The sequence below is a fragment of the Tenrec ecaudatus genome, chromosome 10, assembly GCF_050624435.1.
Source record: "Tenrec ecaudatus isolate mTenEca1 chromosome 10, mTenEca1.hap1, whole genome shotgun sequence".
NCBI classification, from domain to species: Eukaryota; Metazoa; Chordata; class Mammalia; order Afrosoricida; family Tenrecidae; genus Tenrec; species Tenrec ecaudatus.
This window is the reverse complement of record NC_134539.1, coordinates 113,411,500-113,435,637: the sequence shown is the minus strand read 5'-3', so window position 1 is coordinate 113,435,637 and position 24,138 is coordinate 113,411,500. Positions and strand designations below refer to the sequence as shown.

Here is a 24,138-nt window from a genome sequence, read left to right as displayed (position 1 = left end):
ACCAATAATGAGAGTAGAAATACCAGGAGGGGAAAGTGGGGGAAAAAGGGGGAACCAATCGCAATGATCTACATATGACCCCCTCCCTGGGGGACAAACAATAGAAAAGTGGGTAAAGAGAGACATTGGACAGTGTAAGACATGAAAAAAAAAAAGGATAAATTATCAAGGATTTGTGAGGGAAGCAGGGTGGATGAGGGAGGGAGATAAAAATGAGAACTCAAGCAGAATGCAAATGATTTGAGAATTATGATGGCAGTAAATGTACAAATGTGCTTGACACAATGGACGCACATATGGATTGTGATAAGAGTTGTATGAGTCCCCAATAAAATGATTTTTAATTAATTTTCAAAATGCAATCCTTGACAACCTCAGTCGTTTTCCATTCATTCTGATCTTGTCTATTGATCCAGTTGTGAGGAATTTGGTTTTCTTTCCCTTGCGTTCCAATCCTTAGTGAAGGCTGTTGTTTTTTATCTTCACCAGGAAGTACTTTGAGTACCTTTTGCTTTCAGTGAGCAAGGTTGTGTCAGGTTGTCAGCGGGCCTTCATCCAATCCTAACGTGGTGTTTTTTTATATAGTCAATAGCTTAGACTATTGCTTAGCATAAAGATTGACTAAGTGTAGTCAAAGAATATTACCCTGATGTAAGCCTTTCCTGAATTTAAACCATGCAGTATCTCCTTGATGTGTTCAAATGACCACGCCAGAGTCTGTCTACAGGTTCTGCATTAACACACTAAAGCTATGGAATTCCATTCTTCTCAAGGCTCCATGGTCTGTTCTGACCCACACAGTCAAATGCCTTTCCACAGGCAACAGAACACAAGTAGACATCCTGCGGATAGTCTGCTCTCAGTCAAGCTTCATCTGACATTAGCACTGATCTCCCTAATTCCACATCCTCTTCCGAATCCAACTTGAATTTCTGGCAGCTGCCTGTGCTGCTGCAACCATTTAAATTTTCTTCTGCAGTAGAATTTTTGTTCTGTGTGATGTCAATGACATCGTTCAATAATCTCCATGTTCTGTTGGGTCGCCTCGCTTTGCGATGGGCACAAACACGGGTCTCTTTCCATGGGTTTGCCAGGTCTTTTGAATTTCTCGGCGTAGATAAGTGAGTGTGTCCAGCGCCACATCAGAGGGCCAACACATTTTAATTGGTGTTCCGTCAATTCCTAGGACCTTGTTTTTCGCCAATGCCTTCAACTTGGACTTCTTCCTTCAGCACCATTGGTTCATAACCATGCGCTACCTCTTGAACTGGTTGAAAATACACCAATTCTTTTGGGCACAGTGACTACATGTATTCTTTCCACCTTCTTTCGATACTTCCGGCATCGTTCGGCATGTTACCCCTGTTGCTAGATGCCATCAAGTCAGTTCTGGCTCATAGAGACCCTCTGCACAAGAGAAGGAGACACTGCCCAGTCCTGTGCCAACCTCACAAGGGTTGTGTGTGAGCCCATTGTGGAAACCACTGTGTCAATCCGCCTCTTTCTCAGTCTTCCTCTGTTTTGTTTTGCCAACCATGGAGTCTCTTTCAGGGACGAGTCGCACCTGACAACATGTCCAAAACATGAAGTCTCGCCATTCTTGCTTCTAAGGAGCATTCTGGCCGTCCTTCTTCCACGACAGACTTGTTTTCCTGGCAGTCCACGGTACTTTCAATATTCGCCACCAGCACCAAAACGCATCCACATTTCTTTGGGTCTCCTTATTTGGTGTTTAACTTTCGCATGCATATGAGGCGATTAAAAATATCACGACAGGGTCAGGCACACCTTGGTCCTGAAAGTGACAGCCTTGCTCTTGAACCCTGTAAAGAGGTGAAATATTTGATTTGATTTCTTGACTGCTGCTTTCATGAGCATTGATTGCAGGTCCAAGCGAAATATAGCTTCAGCCTGGTCTCTCTATCGTGATGCTATATTTCGGTACAATTGTGGGCATCTCGGCTTTCTCGATACTGAGCTCCACTCCGCATTGAACACTGCAGTCACTGATGTTCATTTACAAGCGCTTCAAGCCCGCCTCGCTTTTCAGCAAGCGAGGTTATGTCGTCTCCACGTCGCCGGTTATTAATAAGCCTTCCTCCAGTCCTGATACCACGTTCTTCCTCAGCTACCCCAGCTCCCCAGATTGCTTGTTCAGCCTCCTGATTGAATACCTGTGGTGAAAAGACACAACCGGGTCCACATCCTTCCTGATTTTAAACCACTCACTAGTTTCTTATTCCATTTGAAGAAGCCTCTTCTTCCCTCTCGGCACCATGAAATGTTCTGCAATTCCCATGTTTTCCAAAGCTATCCATAGTTGGCTATTGCAATTTGGGGATTGAACTTTATTCCCCGTTGTATTTTTTTCATAATGCCTGAATTATCCCCATCAGTTCTTTCAGTTTAAAGTATACAGAACCTGCTTTTGTTTTTTTTCCTTTTTGGTTTTCTAATTCCAGGTCTTTGCATACTTTATTATAATGCTTTACTTTGTCTATTCTAGCTGCCTTTTGGAGATTTCTGTAGTTTTCTTTATCATTTCTTCCCTTCTCTCAAACTAGTCTATGTTCAAGAGCAAGATGTAGACTCTCCTGGGACATCCACTTCGGCCTTTTTTTTCTTTTACTGATTGTTGTGCTCTTCACATATGATGTTCTTGATGGAGTCCCACAACTTGTCGGGTCTTCAATCGTTAGCATTTAATGTATCAAATCTGTTCTTGAGATGGTACATAAATGCAGGTGGGATATGCTCACAGTTGTATTTGGACTTGTAATTTCCTTCCACTTCCACCCGAACTTACATAGGAGCAATTGTTGGTTGGTCTATTCCAAGATGGTCTTCGGCCAGGTTTTGGCAGATGATAGTGGCCTGGTTTGACAAAAGTCCTAAATGGGTGACTTTGAAAAATAGCTGTCTAATTAAGAAGCTGTTTTGTCCCAGTTCCATGGAAGGTAGTCTCAGACATGAACCTGGGTTCTCTCTCAGGTGCTCACAAGCCATGTGGTCCTGGGCAAGTAGCTTCACTGCTCCAAGCCTGTATCCCAGGATTGATAAGGAAAGTTAGGGAACTGAGATGGAGAAGATTGTACACATGAAGAATGCCGTTCCTCCGAGGGAAGCTCAGTCTCGATCCCCTAGAGCCTCGGGCCCCAGGAGAGGCCTTCACCGTGAGACAGAACTAAGGTATTGTCCTCTGCATCTGACTCCCTCGGTCTCGCCCTGTGATTCCAGACTCTCCCTCCGCTGGCCCTCAGCAGGTGGTAGGTTGGTTGTGTGGGACTGGATGGGCCCAAATTGGGGAGGGCGTGGCCACTCTGTCCTGGTTTACTGTCGCTTTGCACCCAGCCTGGGCTGGCCCACAGCCCTGAGAATTAGATCTTTGACATCTCCAGCCCGCTGTTGCAGAATGCCAGGTGTCTCTCCCACGGAGACTTCACTGGCTCCAGGTTTGCCTCGCTGGCATAGCAGCCCAGGCAGTGCTATTGTCCCCCTAGAAATGTAGCTATCAGCTCCCAGTCCGACTTCCCCAAGAAACCAGAGTCCAACTATATAGGAACTTCTGTTTTCTAAACTCTACTCCCTTTGCCCCGGCTGGGTACAATGCCAGAAACATTCCCCTGACATCATACATGTCACATGCTGACCACCATCAAAACTGTGGCTTGTGCACCTACTGTGTGATTGAGGAGAGTGGAGAGTACCAAGAGACAGAAGCTCTGGCCAAACTGATGACTAGCTGTCACTTCCAACCCACTCCCCTAGGCCTCCCCCATGTCCTGGGACACACACACACACACACACACACACCACCACCACCACCACCACCACCACCACCACCACCACCACCCCTCCAGGCCCGAGTGCACTTTTTCCTCAGTTTGACTCTTCTTCATAGCCAATTAGACTCACCTTGCAAGCTCTGGTTCAGAAGCCACCTTTTCCTGAAATCCTTCTGGGATGCTTCTAGCGCTCTCCTTCCACCTGGGGCACTCACGCTGGCTTGAACCTCACTAAACCATGCGGTTAGACCTGTATCTGTGGGCCTCAGCTTCCGAACTCTAAAATTAAATAGGAACACCTAACTCATGGTGTGTGTAAAACTGACTTGAAGGACGCATCTAACCTCCCAAGGCTGGTTCCCATGAAGCAGCGGTCAGGCATATCTCCTGTTTGCAAGCTTTTTAGCAATTCTGACACCAGCCACCCCTCGTAAAGCACTCTCTGTTCTTCGGCTGGGTTTGAAAACTCATTGCAACGACCATACAGAGCGCGCAGGCCATACTCATGACCGTGGGGTTTATCGGGGATGTAACAACAGGTGACCATTCAGGATACAGTTCTTCAATGAAGACATTCTCTCCTGAGACATGCCCACAAGCAGACTGCTCTTTGGCCCTCAGCCCCTCAAGCGTCTTGGGCAAGACCAGCCTCTGCCCTGCTCTGTTTTGGCAAGTGTAACCAAGCCCTTGAGCATCAAGCTCTTTAGTCCTGTCAGTGGGTGCCCAGACGCACCCTCTTCCACCAGTAAGCCTGGGTTCAAAGGTACTCTGTTCTCTTGAGCTGTAGGCTGGGACACTCACCAAGCCATGTCCTGTCATTATCCTGGTTCTGTTGCCTCTGCTATCGTCCTTTCTCTACCACTGCTTCTCATCATCTTTCACTGTCTCCCTTGTTACAGTCTTCTGTCTCCTGGGCCTAGAAGGCACTCAGTGCTAGGACCCTAGATCCAACTCTACTCTTGTCTCTCCTTGGTGGTAGTCAGGGCCCCACATCGCTCACCCTGTGCTCAGGGACTGGTTCTCTTGCAAGCTTAGGGGGATGACAAGACTGACCAATCCCCTCATTAGGATTCCGTACATCTTATTTGCATGGCCCCACCCCTGTGGGGGTGGGTATCCAGGTGCCAGATCTGCATTATCCGCAAACTGCAATCTCCTTGGTGATTGCACAGCCCCACCCTATCATTTGGGGGAAGTGACAGGACTGTGCCTAGAAAAGACACAGACAAACGACACACAGCAGGCCACCCCCTGCTTTCTAACCACGGCTCTTTCTTTCAGACTTGCAGGATAACTCCCCTTTCCCAGTCATTTGACCAGCCCCAAACAGCCATTTACAATCAGTCTCTTGGTAAAGAATTCTCAGGGTAAGGTGGCTCAAGTCTCAGCCGCTCAGGACAGTGATCTGGTCAGGTTCTCCAAAAGTCATCTTGGCCTCACCTTTTTTGATGTCTGATGAAATTTAACTGAGAGATGATTATTTCCTTTCTTGGAGCCTCATGAGGTATCCGCAGCGCAAAACATTAAGAGTTCGGTCATTAAACTCCAGTGAAAGCCAGCTACTTCATGCCTTTGTGTCCCTGCCCCAATTTTAAATGGCCAATTACTAGATTACCAATACTCTGAGGAAAGAAATGTGTCTTTTGATCTGAAGGATCTTTCACTGCAATCAGAACTTTGAAGTGCATCCACAAAGTCCAGTCCAGAACAAGTCATCAAATTGCAGCAATGTATACCAGCTCGTGGTGTCACCATCTTTCTTTTCATTAGGTCGGCACATCTCTAGCCCTTAATATCTCTCTCTCTCTCTCTCTCACTCACTCACTCACTCATCTAGCCCCACTCAGCTAGGTCAAAGGGTGCCAGTGGAACAGGTTCAAATGCAACCGTCTCGTCACTGCTGCACCTCCCTGACTGCCATTCATCAAGTGAACCAGATGACCACCACGACTGAGTGACCAGCTTCCCACTCGCCTGCTCCCTTTAACTCTTTCTGTCCTGTGGGCTTCTTCTGATGGGCACTGACTCCCCGCCCCCCCGCATCAGAGCATCCAAAGACAAACCAATGGCTTGAAATCCGAAAGAACAAAAGTCTTGCCCCCCACCCTTTTTATGCAAGTCTTTACTTCAGACGCATTTTTTTTTCTCAGCAGTTCTGGGTGGATCTGCATGCCTTTAAATGAAAATTTATCAACTGGTTACATTCTGTGTGAGACCAAAGGCCCTAGTAATCCATATTCAATCAAGTATTAGCTGAACGTAGTGCGATGTAATCTACAATAACCAATATTCATTCCCACCGTACATTTAGGTCTATAGGAGAAACAGTCAATATCCATCTTCTAGAGCAAACAGGCTGCGTGCCTTCTAACAGGAAGCTGGCCTGTGGAGTTGAGTACCTTCAGCACTTAATTGGGGGAGCTATGTCAGTTAACTCATAAACCTTTAGGCTGAGGCTTGTGGTGGAGAGGCACACGCGTTAGGCATCTCCTGGCAGCCCTAAAAGGGTTTTGTAACCTTGCTTGAGCATGACAGAGACCCTGTGGTGGAGAGACCAAAGACCAGAGAGAAGCCTGCCTGCGGGCATGGCTCTGAAGAGGCTATCCTGACCAAATAGGTGTATTCTGAGATCTGTAACCTTTTGACTTCCTAAGAAGCCCTATAATCATCAGAATTGTCTGTGGCTTCTGTGTGGTCATTGCAATGAATGATTGAACCCAACTAAACGGTAGTGAATACTGTGCGAGAGTAAGAATTGACAGAAAGGTTGGAGAGTGGAGGCATGTCTGACCTCAGCCTCATAAGAACTGGAGAAAGGGGATCGCCATCGTTACCAGCCAGCCCCAGGTTGATCCTACGATGCACAGCTCAGACAGCTCTCCCCTATCAACTATCCCTCCCGCGCTAGTCACAACATCTCTGCTGGGTTCAACAATTCATTGCCATGGCCATAGAAAACTCACAGACAACAATCGCCATCATGGGACTCATTAGGGAAGCAACAGGTCACAATTCAGGATCAGAAATGACTCGGGGGTAGTGTTTCAATCAGGACAGCCTCTTCTCAGCCATCCTCGGAGGCAAATCTCTCCTCTGGCCTTTGGTCTCTCTAGCCTCTTGTGTCGGCCCAGCCTCTGCCCTGCTCTGCTTAGAGTTATATTATATTACAAAACTCTTTGGATCCCCCAGTGAGTGCTTAGAGGCACCCTACTAAAGCACTAAGTCTTGACCAAAGGTCACTCCATGGGCTGGGAAGTCCACCACCTCAGTGCCTGCCATTCGGATTCTGTTGCCATCATTTCTCTGCCATGGTCACTCAGCACCTCTCACTGTGGGTCAGCATTGACTTGATGGCAGTGGGCTTGGTTTTAATTATATGATGGGCATTACAAGACAATGACCTTGTTGTTATTAGGGGCTGTCCAGTCGGTTCTAACTCATAGCAACCCTCCATACAATAGAAGGACACACCACTCGGTCCCGTGCCAGCCTCACAAAGGTTATTAGCCATCAATCTCAATAAATAAATAAATGCCTTATCCCTTAAGAAAAAGAAATCTTTCCATTTCCCCATAGTGCAGTAGGACAGAGTAAACGAAATAGTTCACTAACAAGTTTGTATTAAACACTGAACAAATATTAGCTGTCAGCAGCAGCAGCAGTAGCAGCTTATTATAATACATCCTTGTCTTTCTAGTCCTCAGCACAGTGATGAATACATAATTGTTTGGTGGGGTGGCGGAGAGACAGAAAAGAAAGGTCAGCTGAACAGACAGGCACACAGCCCCATAGACGGATGGATAAGTGGAGATGGAGTGTGTTTCCAAAAGATGAGATCATCTATTTCCTCGTCTTCCGTGGCAGTTTGGGGCAGAGGGAGGAGTTGAAAAGTATTAAGAGCCCAAAGGGAACAAGCCTTGATTGTGCATCTACCACACCGCAGGCGCTTCATTGGAGCCGCGCTCTGGGAAGGTATGACTGCAGAATGCGGAAGTGGCGACAGTGGTTTTCCTTGGGCTGGTGTCTCCAGTGCACCTGACTCGTGGTGTCGCCCCTCCCCCTCCCTTGTGTCACCCCTCCTCCTATCCCGGGCCATACAGAATCCTTTGGGAAGCTTATGATCTCGTTTAATCACAGAGTAATATGTAACAGCTATAGCTGCCAACAACTTCAATGTACACTTTCTTAGAGCTCATGAAGACCAACACCAAAGTTGTTTTTATAAAATCATTCTACATTGATTTATAATATCAGGAGACTGACCAGAAGCCTTTTCCTTTCATTCGTAAGGTTTTCCGTGGCTAATCCCTCAGGAGCGGTCAGCCTGTTCCTGCTTGCTACTCCGTACTTAGTCTGGAAGCTCTGCCGAAGCCTGCTGGCATCGGAAATACTAGGTGCATACACTGCCAGGGGCACAGCCACACTCTGTCCGCCTCAAAACCGACCACCGTTCTGCAGCCAAAACGCCAGGAACGCTGACCCAATCGGTGACGATGACAACACTGGCAGACACGAGAGCAACGGCCCTAGGTCAAAACCAGTGACCCAAAGCGTTATTATACTTCAGTAATTACGACAGCTCACGGGGGCGAAAGGGTCAACAATGAACAGCACAGAGTTTGGGTCTTGTCGGTACTTGACTACAGGTCAACTGGATCGGGAAGAATGTTTTGGCTAACTGCGGGGATAGTTGTATTTAAAAAATCATAAATTTCTTTGGATAACGCTGCCCAAAGATTGGGATCGAGTCATTTTGGTGTCACCTCCTCTGAAGGCGTTAACCTGGTACGGCCCACACCTCCGAAACCTCCCTCGCAAGGCCCCCGAGTGCCTGCTCAGAGACTCAGCGCCAAACTGTGAGTCAGAGTCAGCCGGGACTCCAAGAAGGAAACCCACGACCACGGAGCGGATTCTGACTCACAGCCACCCAGTGAGGACTGAGTAGAGCTACCCCTTGCGTTTTCCCGGCGGGAGATCCCTTTGGGAGCAGACAGTCTCCTCTTTCTCCCCACGTCTGAAAGGGGCCCTGGTGTCACTAGGCTGCTACCTGGCAGGTGGGTGGCTTGAACCCACCAGCTGCTCCGCTGAGAGGAGACGGAGGCGGTCTGCTGCGGGGCCGATTTGCATCTGCTGCTCTGTCCTGTGTGAGTCAGAATCCGCTCAACGGCGGTGGGGTTAGTACGTTTGCCAGTTTCCTGGATACTTGGAGGAAGAGGAGGAGGAAGAAGGGCTTGATTGCTCCAGACCTCGTCTGTCCTCAATCTCAGACTGGACTGGACTCCATCTCAGACTAGATCCTAGAAGGCAGGGCCTCCCTCTGTAGGAGGGGACACCCCACCCAGGGCCTCGCCACATATAAATTGCTCAGCTCTGAACCTACCTTTGGGAAGTGAAAGGAGAGAGGAGAGACTGGTTGAGGAAGAGGGGCTTGGGGTCTTGCCTATGGGGCTTGCCTTGTGGGGCTTCCAGGGGGCCCTTTCCACTCCAATTTCTCCAGCCACTCGCAGCTGCCAAGAACAGAAGGAGTTAAGTCCGGGCTTAACTTCGTGAAGGAGCTGGGAGCTTATACTCCTTGTTCTTCCCCCTCCCTTTCTCTGAAAAGCCTTCCTGATCTTTACACCTCCCATAGGCCCCTCCTCCTTAGTCTCACCTCCTGGACTCCAAAAAACGCTCTGATTGCCAGTGTGGGTCAATGGTTAACACTCAACTGGTTTTATATAAGCCTCCCCACCTGCCCCAGGCCACCTACGGGCTGAGTCTACTCCCTGGCTCCCTCAACGCTCCCACCTTCAGCCCGCCTCGGTCCACGCCATGGCCACCTGCTGGCAGGGCCTGTGGGCCTATCGCTCCTACCTGATTGTGCTCTTCCTGCCCATTATCCTGCTGCCTCTGCCCATCCTTGTCCCCGCCAAGGTAAGGACTCGGGGTTCTGGTTCCTCCAGAAGCAGGGCTGGGGAAGGGTTTGGCATAACTTGGGCCAGGGTTTGGCATAACCTCACCGCTCCTACTTTGGAGCCATCTGGTCCTGCTGAAGGCAACAGGTCTTAGAAGTCAAAGCAGGCGGGGGGGGGTGGGGGGGGATGGGGGCGCGGCTTTTATTTGGCCAATATGAGCTGCCTGGGTGCACTAGAAATCTACTTGCCTCGGGAAGCAGGAAGCCAGTTTGCCACACGAAGGACCCCTAGGAGCTGGACTCTGGAATTGGCTGTGGGTCCTGTGGAGAGACCCCAGAGAGATAAGGGGGAGGTGGAGGAAGTGTCCCTGGCCATTTGTGCCTTTAATAATGTAGACAGAAAAGGAGGCCAGTACTTCTGATTGCAAGGGCTGAGTGTGCAGAAGAGGATGAGTGGGAAGTGGAGCAGTGGACCTCTGCCAGCGGGCACCCCTGAGACAGTGCCCAGGGTGTGGGAGGGGTAGAGCCATCGGTCACTGGGGCGGAGGGGCAACCACTGGAGCCACCACTGCACGCACGCCCGCTCTGCCCTGAGCCCTCGGTAACCCTTTCCTCACCCAGGGCAGCAGGTTCTGACTGTCAGATAGGGAAAGTGCGTTTATGTCCCTTACCTAAGATCGGGCGCGGGCGTGTGGGGTGCGGGGAGCGATCCTGGCTCTGGTCGTGTGGAGCTTGCCTCTGATGCCCGGTGGGGAGCCCTCCGTAAGAAGAGAAAAGAATAGGAAAGTGTGGTTCTCGAACAAACTCAACAAACCTTATGCTTTGGGAACGGTCCAACCAGGTGAAGCACGTTGAAGCGCTGGGAATTCCCCCAGGTAGGAAGAGGCGGGGTGGGAGGTGTGGTCTGGCTCAGAAGCCTAAACTCAATGCCATTCTCTCTCCACTCACCTGTCTCCTGAAGCCTCAAAGCCCTGGCGCCGCCTACACCCCCTCGACTGCGCTGGGAGTCACTTTCTTCCCTGTGTCACAGGGGCAGAAGGTTTGGCTGCTCAGAATGGCCCAAAGGGGTGAGGGGCTGGAGTGATGGGGGCACAGTCCTTGGAGCCCAAACACCTGGTGAGTGTGATCGTGTGATCAGGCCTGGCTGGCCCCTGAGCTGACCCTCGTCTCAGGCCCCAGCCAGGGGCTTCTCCTTGCGGAGGGGCCACCACCTGGGTTTCCAGGTGCGCTGGGCAGAATGCAGGACGGCAGACAGGAGCTGTGTGTGATTATCCTCCAGCAAGGACTGAGCTCACTGTCACATAGGAGATGCTGAGACGGAGGCCCTGCAAGAAGCCAGGCCAGGGCTTGTGCCGCTGACCTTGGCTGGGAGACAATGCCTCCCCTGTCCTGACTTAGATTGTCCTGTGTCCTATAGTCCTGTCTTTGGAGGCCAATCCCTCCCCTGGGGCCCTGGATCCCAGCCGCATTCAAGGACTTTGCCCCTATAACGATCCTCTGTCTCCTGAATCATCCCTGCCTGCTTCTCCGCCATCAAGGCCTCTGTCCTCGGTACACAGACAGGCTGTAATAGCTCCATATTTTTCTTTAAAAACCTCCTGCGGTCCCACGTCCATCCCAGGGTGCCTCAGCCCCGGCTCTCGCTCACCTCAGGTGGCAGCAGCAGTGGCGGGCCTCATTGGCTACACTGCATGCCCTCCTTCCCTGCCGTCCCCAGGAGGTCCCAGACAGTCCGCGCTGCCATCGTCCTTCATGCTTGAGCCCCAGGCTCCAGCCTCACCTGTTTCAACCTCCTGGCACAGCCAATCAGCCCCTCTTTGCAACCCTGTCTCCCTTGGGCTTTGAGGACACCCTCTCTTGCTCTACCGCTGCCCCTGCCTCCTTGTGGGGCTCCCGTCACTGTTGTTGGATGTCGCCAAGGGAATTCAGACGTCATGTGCCGCCATGGGTGCAGAACCGAACGGTGGCGCCAGTGCGGAAACCGATCATCCGACAAGCCTTTGGCTAGAAGTTGAAAGCCCCTCTAATTGGCTCTGCTGGCCGTCTTACGCCTCAAGAAGCGATCTCCTAGTGGCATTAGCCCCAAACTTGGATTCATTGCCTTTCATCCATTCCTACGTGCATCTTCAGGTGCTGTTTACAAACGAGATACTTAGACTAGAATCACTTCCCAGCACCACCGCTGCTTTGCCCCGGTCCAAGCCACCATGCTCTCTCTGCCTCCATTCCGCCACCCTCCCCATTCTACTCCCAGCTGCCAGGACGACCTTAAAGAACAGAAGTGAGATCGTGTCGCTCCTCTGCTTTCAGTCCCACATTGGTTTCCCATGAAACTTGGAATTAAACCCAAGCCTTTTAGAGTGGCCATGAGTCCCCGAGGCTCTGCCCTGACCAACCTTTCAGACGTCATCTGGTGCTTTGAGACGACATCTCTTATCCAAACCCCGTCCATTGCCTATCTATCGGACTCTAGCTATGAAGCAGAACTGCTCCATTCTCGGTCAGGGGCTTGAAGATAGGACACAACCCAAGACCCCTATGGAGCAGTCAAGGGGTCACCAGCAGTCAGATCCAACTCCACAGCCGTCAACCACCACGACTACCACCACCCCACCACCACCAAATCACCACCACCACCACCTCCACCACCACCGCCACCTCCCCCACTGCCACCTCCACCACCTCCACCACCACCACCTCCACCACCACCGCCACCTCCACCACCTCCACCACCACCACCTCCACCACCACCACCACCACATCACCACCACATCACCACCACCACCACCTCCACCACCTCCACCACCACCACCACCACCACCACATCACCACCACCACCACCACCTCCACCACCACCACCACCACCACCACCACACCACCACCACCACCACCACCACCTCCACCACCACCACCACCACCACCACCACCACCACCACCACCACCACCACACCACCACCACCACCACCACCACCACCACCACCACCTCCACCTCCATCTCCACCACCACCACCACCACCACCACCACCACCACCACCACCACCACCACCACCACCACAATCTTCACAGAAGCAGAGCAGCCAGCCTTCCTACTGTGGGCCACAGGGTGGACTCAAACCATTAACTTCTTGGGTAGTGCTTGCTCGTCCCAGGGCCCTTCTGTCCCTCTTGTTCTCTCTTCTCTAGCTCCATCAGCTTTCGTTCTGCTCCGCAAATTGCTCACCCACCTCCTGGAATGTCCTTTTCCTCGGTGCTTCCTACTCATTCTTTAGGGATCAACTTCCATCCACTTTCTCCGGAAAGCCTTCTTCGACCATCTCAAAGTCAAAAACAAAAGGCAACTCACTGCCATCGAGTGAATTCCAACTCGCCGAGCCTGTAGGATAGAACTGCCCCGGGGGTTCCCGGGACTGTAAGTCTTTGTTGTGCTTGTTGTCAGGTGCTGTCAGGTTGGTTACAGCCCATAGTGAGCCTACACACAGCAGGACCAGGAAACAGTGCCTGGTCCTGCGCGGCCTCGCAACGGTTCCCATGCCTGACCTCACTGTCCACCCATCTCCTCGAGGGCCTTCCTCTTGCACTACCCCTCTAGTGTACCGAGTATGCTGTCCTCCTCCAGGGACTGACCTCTCCTGACAGCATGTCCAAAGCACAGAACATGCAGTCTTGCCGTTCTTGCCTGTAAGGAGCACTCTGGCCTTACATCTTCCGAGGCGGATCGGTTTGTCCTGTTAGCCGTCCAGGGTGCTTTCAATGTCCTTCTTCTTCCGTCTTCCTCGGTCAACGTCCAGATCTTTAAAGGGGTAGAATGCCTGTCTGTCTCCCACAGAGCGGCTGGTGGTTTTGAACTGCTGATCTTGAGGCTAGCAGCCCAATGAGTAAGCCACGATGCCCCCAGGGCTCTTCAACCACCTCCAGTCCCTCTTTATTTAGAGGGCTCTCCCTACCGGGAAGTGTGTTTATTTCCTTTGTGGTCTCTGACAGGTTCCATGAAAGCAGGGAATTTGTCTTGTTCGATGCTGAAACCTAAGCACCTGGCACACTGAAGATGCTCAAAAACAACTTGTTGAAAGAATGAATGAGCTCAGGGAAGACCCTACCCTCAATTCCTCTCTGCAGCGAGCCCCAAACTTAGCTTTAAACCCCTGGCCTCCAAGCACTGGGGTGGAGCGGGTACTTCCGTTCAGGCTCATACCTTCATCTGTAGTCATAATATCTGCTACCCATTAGGTACCAGGTGGTGTATAAAGCACTCAAAATAGCAGCTCGGTTATTCCTCACAATCCCTGCCATGTCTCAGACATGGAAACTGAGGCCCCAAATGGTAAAGTCACTTTCCTAAAGTCCCAGCAAGAACAAGGCACAGTCTAGACCCAAGGCCTGTGGAGGGGTCTCTGCTTGAAGCTCTCGAGGGAGGCAGAGTGGTTCCCCAGGGCAACCCGTCTTTCTTTTCGTTTGTCAAGCATTTTCTTGTCACTTGAGCGGAAGTTGACAGAGCAAATTCGGTTTCCATTCGATTCCTAGATATTTTATTTCATGACGTTGAATGCAATCCTCATGGTGTAATAGCTTCTGTCCCGCTTCTCTGTGTTTCCTCTTTCCGGACATCCTTCTAATCCTGTAACGCATCTCTTGAGTCACCCACCCTCACGCCCATCCAGCTGTCAATCCTCTAATGACTTCTTCAGTTGGGACCATCTATTGCCTTCTTGTGAGGACTGTGGGAAGTTACAGAAAAGGTACACAGTCCTCAAACGGGACCCCACGTGGTGTCATGGGCTAGGCATTTGGCTGCTCACTGCAAGGCCTGAGGTTCAAACCCACCAGCCGCTCTATGGGAGAAAGATGAGGCTGTTTGCTCCCATAGAGATTTACAGCCTCAGACACCCGATGGAGTAGTTCTACTCCGTGCCATGGGATTGCCACGAGTCGGACTCAGCTCAAGGGCAGTCGGTTTGGTTTGAGTCAAGGTGTTTTCAGTCTGGTCTTATGCCACAAGCATCTAGTGCAGAGGTGTGGGAACTCGGAGAAGGGAACAGCTTGTAATGGAGTGAGGGAGAGCTTGGAGAGAGGCCTTGGAGCCGGGCCAGGAGGTCTGGATGAGACTTCAACAGGCAGAGGCATCAACAGAGGGCAGGGCAGGGAAAGGGATCTAAATCGAGGTGAGCAAAGGGTGGGGGTCGGTCGAAAGAGTCCTTGAAAGAGAACCTTTGAAATGCGAGTGGTCACAGCAGAAGGCAGGCAGTGCGGCCCTGAGGCCTCCTGCCTGGAGCCCACCACCACCCCACTCTGCAGCCAGACAGGGCCAAAGCCCCACCGTGGGCCTGACACCTTACGTCCATCCACTCATTCATTCCTTCGCACTGAACACCTATTGCAGGACCCCGGTCCCTGGAGCACAGAGCCGTTTGCACTGGGCTACTCGCTGCACACCCGCCTGGCGGTGCTGCGGGGGAGAGCCGGTTAATCTGACTCTCGAATGGTCTGATTCATGGCCGTGGAGTCACTTCAGAAGGCCTTCCTGGGCAATTCTCCCCAGATGCACATGCGTCAGGACGGACTCGACGGTCGATTTTCCAGTTGGTGGTGCAAGTCCCTGGTGGTGCACACCGCAAAGCATTTGGCTGCTAGCCAAAAGCTCGGGCGCTTCCATCTGCACAGAGGCGGCCTGAGCAGAAAGGGCTGGCAATCTGCTTCTGAGTTGGGAGCCCCTGGGAACCCTGGGGAAGCTGCTCTGCTCGGCCGTTTGTGGGCTTGCCAGGAGCTGGCGCTGACACCATGGCCACCGAGTTGGTGTCATAAACGCTGTGACAAGTCTTGTTTGGGAGTGGGAAGGTAAGTAGGGTAGAAACCCACAACGTCTACTCTCCTGGAGCTTGTAGGGGGAGTCAGGCAAGGGGGTTGGAGACAGAAAAAAGCATGCACATCCTGCAAGGTGTGACCATGGTTTAGGAAAGGGTTTCTCTCACCAGGCTGGTCAAGAAGGCCTCCTGGTTTACTCCAAGATCTGAATGAGAAGAAGGTGCTAGAGGAAGAGTCAGCCAGGCAGGAAACAGCCACGGTGAAGGCCCGAGGGCTGAGGGAAGTTTGGCATGAGGAAACAAGGCCAGCTCGTCACCCGGTGGCTGAGAGACAGGCAGGGAGCTTAAGTCAAGGATGGAGAGGAGGGAGGAGGTCTGACCAGTTAGGCCGGCCTACAAGGAAGGGGTGAGGATGCGACAGTGAGGGCAATGAGGGGCTCCCTCGCCGCCGCCAAGTTGGATTGGACCCATAGCAGCCTGATAGGACAGAGGAGAACTGGCCCCGTGGGTTTCTGAGCCTGTCACCCTTGATGGGCAGAGAAAGCCTCTCCTTCTCCTGAGGAGGATTGCTGGCTTCCATCCACTGGCCTCCTTCAGGAGGGGCGCTGGGTGGTTTTGAGCAAAAGGATGACCTGATGGATTCCTATTTGAAAGCTCACTTGGTCCCCCCAACAACTCTCCTTGGGTGTTCTAGTGGGGACCAAGCCCCGGAACTCAAGCATTTCTATAGAGACCCTTTTAGGAAGCCTTAAACTGGAGAAAGGCAAGACAAATCCAGTCGTTGGAGGAGGAAGACCTTTAGCCTGAGGCCAAGGTGAAGGCCAATGAGTTCACGGCTGTGGGCTAATTATGCATGAAAGATGTCAACCCCACATCAAGACCGCAGGTCCACTCAGCCCTGTCTGCTGGCAGGGCTGGAGAAGGGGACGCGGGGAGGACCCTGGCGGGGCAGACACAATTGCAGATTCAGAGAGGGGGTTGGGGTATGACTCTCAACCCAACATCCAACACTCAGAGCACTGCCACTTTGGGGGATCGTGATGGAAAGTAGCAGGCAAGTTCCCGGAGGACAAGCCTGCCCTTTCTGAGGCACGTGCCTGAGGGCGACATTGCCCAGTTGCTGTCAGCCGGGCACTGACCTTGAGTGTGGACTGAAGTTCGGAGCAGCCTTCTCCCCATCGGGGGAGTTCAAATGTCAGCTCGAATCCAGGGCGAGAGGGTAGCTACGATTCCCGTTTAACAGGTGAGAGGATGGAGCCTCCGAGACGGTCAGTGACGTGCCCAAGGTCCAACAGCTAGTTGGTTATCATGGATTGGTGCCATCAAGTCCGTACAGCTCACAGCAACGCCCTGCGCCACAGACCAAAACACTGCCCGGGCCCGCGGGCCATTCTCAGCTGGCGCTATCCTGAAGCCCGTGTAGCAGCCACTGTGTCAGTCCATCTGCTCCACAGCTTCCCTCTTTCCCGCTGACCCTGCCCTTCACCAAGCAAGATCCCCTTTTCCCGGGACCAGCCTCTCCTGCTAACATGTCCAAAGTACGTGAGACGCAGCCTGGACAGCCTCACGTCGAAAGAGCACGCTGGCTGTCCTTCTTCCAAGGCAGATCTGTCTGTTCTTTCTGGCAGATCCGGTATTCTCGAGAGTCTTCACCAACACAGTTCAAAGGCATCGATCGGTTCTTTGGTCTTTCCTATGCATTGTCCAACTTTCACGTGCAGAGGAGGTGACTGAAAATACCACAACACAGTCTTCCAAGTGACATCCTTGATCTTCATGTTTTAAAGAGATCCTCTGTAGCAGGAAGTTAGCATAACAAAAACACCCCCAAGACCCCAGCAGGACCACGTATGGACGCATTCTCCTAGGGATGAAGTGTTAGCTGGGCCAGGGCTGGCTGAAATCCCTGTGATCACTATCGCCCAAACAGAGAGGGGAAGTTCTTCACCGAAGTCACCTGCACTCCTAAACCTTCAGACCTAAAATGTCCCCAGTGCCAGCTCTTCCTCAGCCCTGATAAGGCTTCAGGTGATTCATGGTGGAATTTGGACTGCAGGGCGGGCACTTGCCCCTATCCTCTGAGACTTCCTGGCTGTTAGTGGAAAAAGCAGAGTCCGGTGAAGCAAACATGGATTTTAGAGTCAGAGATATCTGGGTTCAAATCCATTCGGAAACATGTACGATCTATGTAAGCGGCCCCCCAAGCCTTCTCGTCTCTAAGTGCGATTGAGACGAGAGGCTATAGCCCATTCTACAAGCTCCTGGCCAAAACGAAGCCAAACCCACAGCCGTCAAGTTGAGTTCTGACTCACGGCGGCCCCGTGTGTGTGTTCCCAGGTGGCTGATGTTTTAGAAGTGGATCGCCGGGACTTTCTTCCGAGGCACCGCTGAGCGGGCTCAACGCGCCAACCTTTTGGTTAGCCGCTGAGCAGTCGACTGCTTGTGCCCAACCAGGGACTTTGCCTGGCATGCAGGGGCACTGTAAACCCTGATTCCCGCTGTCCCCGTCTGAATTCCCCTGGCCACAGGATTGAGTAGACTCCTGTTTTATCTCCAGAACTCAATTCAAGCATTTCTGTTCCATGGGACTGCCGTCTCTCAGGGCCCAGATCGGCTGTCCCACCCCTGAGACAGGACCTAATAGCATGTGAAGATTATCGCACATGGTCATTAATATCACAGGCAACTAAGAGTTTGACGAAGATCATTGAAAATGATTGTAGCAGTTCGGGGAGCGGCCAGGAAGTCCGGCTGGCTTCAAAAGAGGGTGTGGAATAAGGGGTACCGTTGTCGACGTCAGGTGGAGCTGGGCAGAAAGCAGAGCATAGCAGAAAGATGTTACTTTTGTTTTATTGACTATGGGGTGGATCACCAGCAAGTCGGGGTACCCTTGTGAAGCACAGGAACTCCAGACACTTCGTAGGCCAGGAAGCCACCGTTGGAAGCCCCACAGGGTTTGTTTGACCTCGGGAAAGGTGTGTCGAGGCTGTACTCTTTCACCACGTTTATTAGGTGAGTATGTGAACAAATAAACGGAGCAGTTTCCGTGTGAAGAAAGACATGGCAGCTAGATTGGGAAAAGCTACAATATGCACTTGACACGACCGTGCTTGGCGACAGCAAAGAGGACCTGAAGCACTTACTGGTGAAGAACAAAGGTTCTGTCTGTCTAGATCACACCGCAACATAAAAGAAACAAAAGTTACCATAGCCGGACCAGTAAGCAACATCATGACCCCGGAGAAATGATTGAACCTGCCCAGGATTTCCTGTTATCTGGCCTCCCCGTCAACACTGGCAGGAGCAGCAGTCAGGAAAGCAGCGGCATGTTGCACTGGACAGAACAGCTGCTAGAGACGTCGTTCGTGTGTCGGACAGCAAAGAAGTCGCTTCGAGGACTAGCGTGTGCCTCCCAGTCTCCTCGCACGATGGGATAGGTGGGTCATGAGCCAAGAAGACAGAAGACGAGTGGATGCCTGTGAATCACGGTGCTGGAAAGGAACAGGAAAATTGTCATCAGCCGCCAGAAGAGCACGCAAATCTGTCCTGGGAGAAGTGCAGCCTGAGTTCCCCCTTGGAAACGAGAGTGAGACTTGGTGTCACGTGCTACGGACAGGCTTCCAGGAGGGCCCGTCCCTGAAGGAGGACACGCTGCTTGGTGAAGTGGAGGGGCATCAAAAAAGAGGAGGGCCTCAGTGAGGTGGGCTGGCACAGTGGACTCAAACATAGGCCGTGTAAGGCGGGTACAGGCCTGCGCCCGCATTTGTCCTATGAAGCATAGAGTTGCTGAGTCAGATGCGACTGAATGCCACCTAACAGCCACGACAGCCTGAGACAGGAAGTGATCTGTGGCCACACACACACACACACACACACACCCCACCCCGCACCCCCAGAATGCAGAGGCACGTAACCTGAACACATCAGGGGCTGTGAGGAGTCCAAATCCCTGGAAGAGGAACTTTCCTTTGGATTTTGCCCCCAGATAGCCAAATCGAGTCCTTGCTTATCAGCGCCTCCTAACTGACTGGCGGGGATTCGAAAGCAGGGTGGATTCCTCAACTGTCAGTGCCCTGGCTGCTGTGAGGTCTACACCGGCTCTTTCCTCGTTTTCTTGCTGTCTCATCCTCTGGTGGCCTCGGCAGACAGGCCCCAGACACAAACTCTCTGCCTCTTCTTGTTTCCTCCACCACGCAGACAGCTGCCATCTTCCTCTGGTCTCAGAGCAGAAGAGGGTATGTCACTGATGTAACCAAGTCAGTGCCGCGTTGCCGTTGAGCGGGACGGATGACCCAGCAGGACCATCCAGCGGATCTCCTAAATTGTCATCTTTACGGGGCAGACTGCCAGACCGTGTCTCCTACCCGCCCCCGCGCTGCCTGATGGGTTTGAACAGCCAATCGTTCAGTTAGGCGCCTGGGGTTTAACCCTCGCACCACTAGGTGTCCTTAGTCGGTTCCCAAAGGTGGAGAAATCTCCCAAAGGAACTGGCACACGCTAGCTTTCTTCAGGGTGCGCTGTAAGTAAGGGCACTGCCACCATGAGTTGCGCTTGGCAGAGGCTAATGGCAGGCTTTTGAGGGAAAGCTTTACGGTGGGTTCAGTGGGGTGGCAGGGCTCGGGGAGGCTTCAGGCATGCCCCGTTGGAAGACTGATGGCATGGGGAAGCTGGAGGAGCGGCAGCTAGGAGTGGGGCATCCTGTGTAATTGGTTTGGGGAGCACATTTGCCTTGCTCATGTTTGGACTAAACCAGTTGTCATCGAGCCAAGTCTCCCTTGTGGCCAGCCCGCGGGTGTCAGACTAGAACTGGGCCCTGTAGAGGTGACAGTGGCTGATCTTCCCAAAGCGAGTCACCAGGTCTTTCTTCCAAGGTGCCTTTGGGGAGACTTGAACCACTGTCCTTCAGTTCCCAGCTGTGGGGACAAAAACTAGAGACACTTGCCATTCTAGACCCAGTCCTGACTATTTGGGGGCTAATTATTCCAGAGGCTGTGGGTCAGAGTTGTATTTTAAAATGTGGTCTGGCTATTGCCCCCTTTGAATATTCAGGTTGAATATTCAGGTTGAACGAACAGGTTGAATTAGGCACTTGTCCTATCAACTGCCCCCCACCCCACCACCACCCGCAGCCCATTCTGTACCTCCTACCTCAAGCCCAGTCTGGCTCCTCTCCTTGTGGTCCCGGCTCAGGAATGGTCCCAGCCCAGTTATGAGTCCCATAGAGTCAGAACAAGAACCTGGGAGTTAGCCTTTCTTCTCCCAGCCTACACATATTCTGTCATCGCCTCCTATGTTGCTGGAGTCCACCCTCCGCGCTCCAGCTCTGCTGCCGTGACCACGCTAAGCTGCGGCCTTCACCACCCCATCACCACCCCGTTGGACACTCATGGGACATCCTGCCTTCCCATCCATCTGCCACACTGCTGGTGGAAGCTTCACGTGGTTGCTTTAGGTGAACGCCTGAGTGTGTGTCTATGGTTCAACGGGGAGTGTGAAGCCATGGTCTCCCTCCCTCTACAGCCTTCCAGTCCCCAGGACCCCTTCTTCCCGGGGTCCATGGGAAGTCTTCAAAAGGGAATAAAAGGGGGGGTCCCTAAGCTTGGATGGGCAGAATCACTGACATTATGTCAGTCGTTTAGAAGAGAGGACGGGGGAAGCTCAGTGACAGAATCGTCACCTACCATTCGGGTGACCTAGGCTGGATTCCTGGTCAGTGCACCGCACCGTCTGCCAGTGGAAGCTCGCCCACAGCTATGTTGCTGAACAGGTTTCTGCGGAGCTTCCAAGCTAAGACGAACAAGGAAGAAAGGTCCGGAGACGGCCTTCTGGAACTCAGCCAATGAAAACTTGTTGAATCACCGCGGTCGGTTCATTCTGCCTGACTGTAGACAGCGAAGCACTGTGGACGTGCAACAGCCGCTCCTGGAGGCCACAGATGTTTCCCTAGAGCCTCAGACGTGTTGCTGGCTTCCTGGACTACTCGTGGATGATGTGCGTCAGGACCTTGAAATTAGGGAGTCGTTACAGAGCTGCAGGCTTTATTCTCAGCAGAGACACCCATGTCATCATCATGTTCCAATAGCTGCATGTCGCTACCATTGCTCTCCTCTGTATCCCTACGCTGTGTGTGTAATGTTTTTCAAAACATTGTTCTAAGAAGGGGTAGGAGAAACTTCATCAGGCTGTCCAGAGAGACCTGGTACAAAGAGAGAAAGGGCTAATGTGTCCGTCTGGGTGGACTAGAGAAATAAATTCATAGACACTCATGTGTGTATAAGAAAGAGATTTATATCAAAGAGCAATTGTGTATTGAGAAAACAGCCCAGCCCAGATCAAGTCCACAAGTCCAGTCATAGCCCATAAGTCTGGTACCAGTCCACAAATTCCTCTTTAGACTCACACAGCACATGCAATGGTGTCGAATGCAGGAACATTGTAGGCCAGTGGGTAGACGGTCTTGTGGATCCAGTGGCAGTGGAAGCATCTCAATGCAGGCGTGGGTGTCCACGTGTCTCATCCAGCTCTCTGAGTGTCTCAACAGCAGGAACGGGAAGGCAGAGAGTGAGTCCCACCTCCATGGAGGAAGAAGAAGTTCCCAAGATCCTCAGGAGAAGGCCACGCCCACATAGAGGCATGATTGGCTATGACCTGACTGACAGGCTAGACTCCGCCCCTTTGCTCAAGTTGACAGGAGAATCTGTATCGGTTACAGGTAAGCACCCCAATCCAGTGATTCACTCTACTGAAAACCCTCCAAGGGCCTCCCCCGTCCAGCCTCGACTCCCAGATCTTGTCCTAGAGCCTTCTGAGGGCAGACAAAGCTCTAGGCAAGCACACACCCTTCTGAGATCACACCATGACCTTTTGTGCTTCATTCTGATCCCTCTGCATGTACTCCTAAGGAACCCTGGTGGTGTAGTGGATTATGCATTGAGCTGCTAATCTCCAGGTCAGCAGTTCAAACTCACCCACTGGTCTGAGGGAAAAAGATGAGGCTTTGTGTCCCTGTAAAGATTTAAAGTCTCAGAAACACCAAAGGGATGGTTATACTCTGTCTCAGAGGGCTACTGCAAGTCAGAGTTGACTTGATAGAAATGAGTTTGGTTTTGAGTTTGTGTTTACTCCTTCACCTCTCACCCACTAAACTCTTTTCCCCCCCGACTAAACTCCTACTTAACCCTTAGCACCCTCTCAAATGTGCCCCTTTATGGGTGCCTTCCTTGGTCCAGACCTCTTCTGGATACTTCTTTGTGCATGGCAGGCTTCCACTCATGTAGGACCTCAGTCTCCAGATCCAGGAATGTCCACTACCCGCAGCATCCCCACTTGCCAGGGGCAGAGGGGCAGTAGGAGTGACCCACAGTGAGCCAGCTCGTTTCCACCTCTGAGTTAACCTTCAATCACCAGGAGGAATACGCTGGATCGCCTCAGAGACTGGACATAACCACCGCTGCCCTTCAAACTCAGCCTGTGCTGTACCAGTACCTCGTGCACAGAGTCCAGAGTCTACCTTGGATGCATCCACCGGGCTCTCTAGCAGCCCAGGAGCACATTCCTCCTAAAGTCCTCTATCTGAAAATGCACATTTATCAACTCTTAAATAATAAATAAATACACACATACATACATACATAATTAAATAAATAAATAAGACCAAAACAAAATCCAAACTCACTGCCACTGAGTTGACTTCAACTCATGGTGATCCTCTAGGACAGACTAGAATTGCCCCTGTGGGTTTCCGAGACTGCCAATCTCTACAGGAGTAGAAAGCCGCATCTTTCTCCCATGGGACAGGTGGTGGTTTTGAACTGCCAGCCTTTGCTTGGCAGCCCAGCACGTCACCCACGATGCCACCGGGGCTCCTATTCTCACCTCTCACAGAGCATGGCAAAGTGGGTTTCTTCTAAGGAGAGAGGTTATGCAATTTGCTTAACCGAGAAATAAGGCATGGACCTGTGTGCTCAGGTCGTGTGGCCTCTTTGTGGGTAGCCTGCCCAGCCAGGACCTCATGGGCCAGCCAGCAACAGCTGGGCCTGCCTTAAATCAGCAGTGCCTAACACTCATTCACTCAGTGGCGACTCTGTGTAGGTGCCAGGGCACCTGCTGGGGTGGCCAGGGACAGCCATGATCACTGTTCCCCAGGGTCTGTGAGCCCCAGCCGCTGGGTCGAGGACTGCAGCCCAATGGCAGATTGTGATAGCCATCAAGAAAGCCACAAAACGAAGTGTCCGGTTGCAGGCAGTGACGTGTGTTCTGCAGAAGGGCAAGGGCCACCAACTCGGCTCCAACCCGCAGCGGCCCTACGCACAGCAGCAGGGGAGCTCTCTCCAGCCCCACGTCATCTTTACCATTGTGGTTAGGGTTGAGCTCGTTGTTACAGCCACTGTGTCAGTCCACCTCCTTGAGGGTCTTCTCGTTTTTGCTGCCCTTCCATTTCGCCAAGCGTGATGGCCTTTTCCGGGGACTGGTCTCTCCTGATAATATGTCCAAAGTACGGGAGATGCAGTCTGGCCATCCTTGTCGCTAAGGACCCTTCTGGTTGCACTTCTTCCAAGACAGAGCTGCTCATTCTCCTGGAAGTGTATGGTACTTTCAATGTTCTTCACCACCAGCACCGTAAGTCAAACACTTCGATTCTCCTCCAGTCTTCCTGTCCAAG

At 52.0% G+C, this 24,138-nt stretch overlaps 1 protein-coding gene across 1 annotated transcript in view; it reads left to right on the top strand.

Moving 5' to 3' along the window:
• Window positions 1–9,596: 9,596 nt before the first annotated feature.
• SLC13A2 (solute carrier family 13 member 2) overlaps window positions 9,597–24,138 on the top strand; it is a 28,035-nt gene continuing 13,493 nt past the window's right edge. Inside the window, exon 1 of the mRNA XM_075559616.1 lies at window positions 9,597–9,698. Within this exon, the coding sequence (XP_075415731.1) occupies window positions 9,597–9,698 (102 nt within the window). The remainder of the gene's footprint in view (window positions 9,699–24,138) is intronic.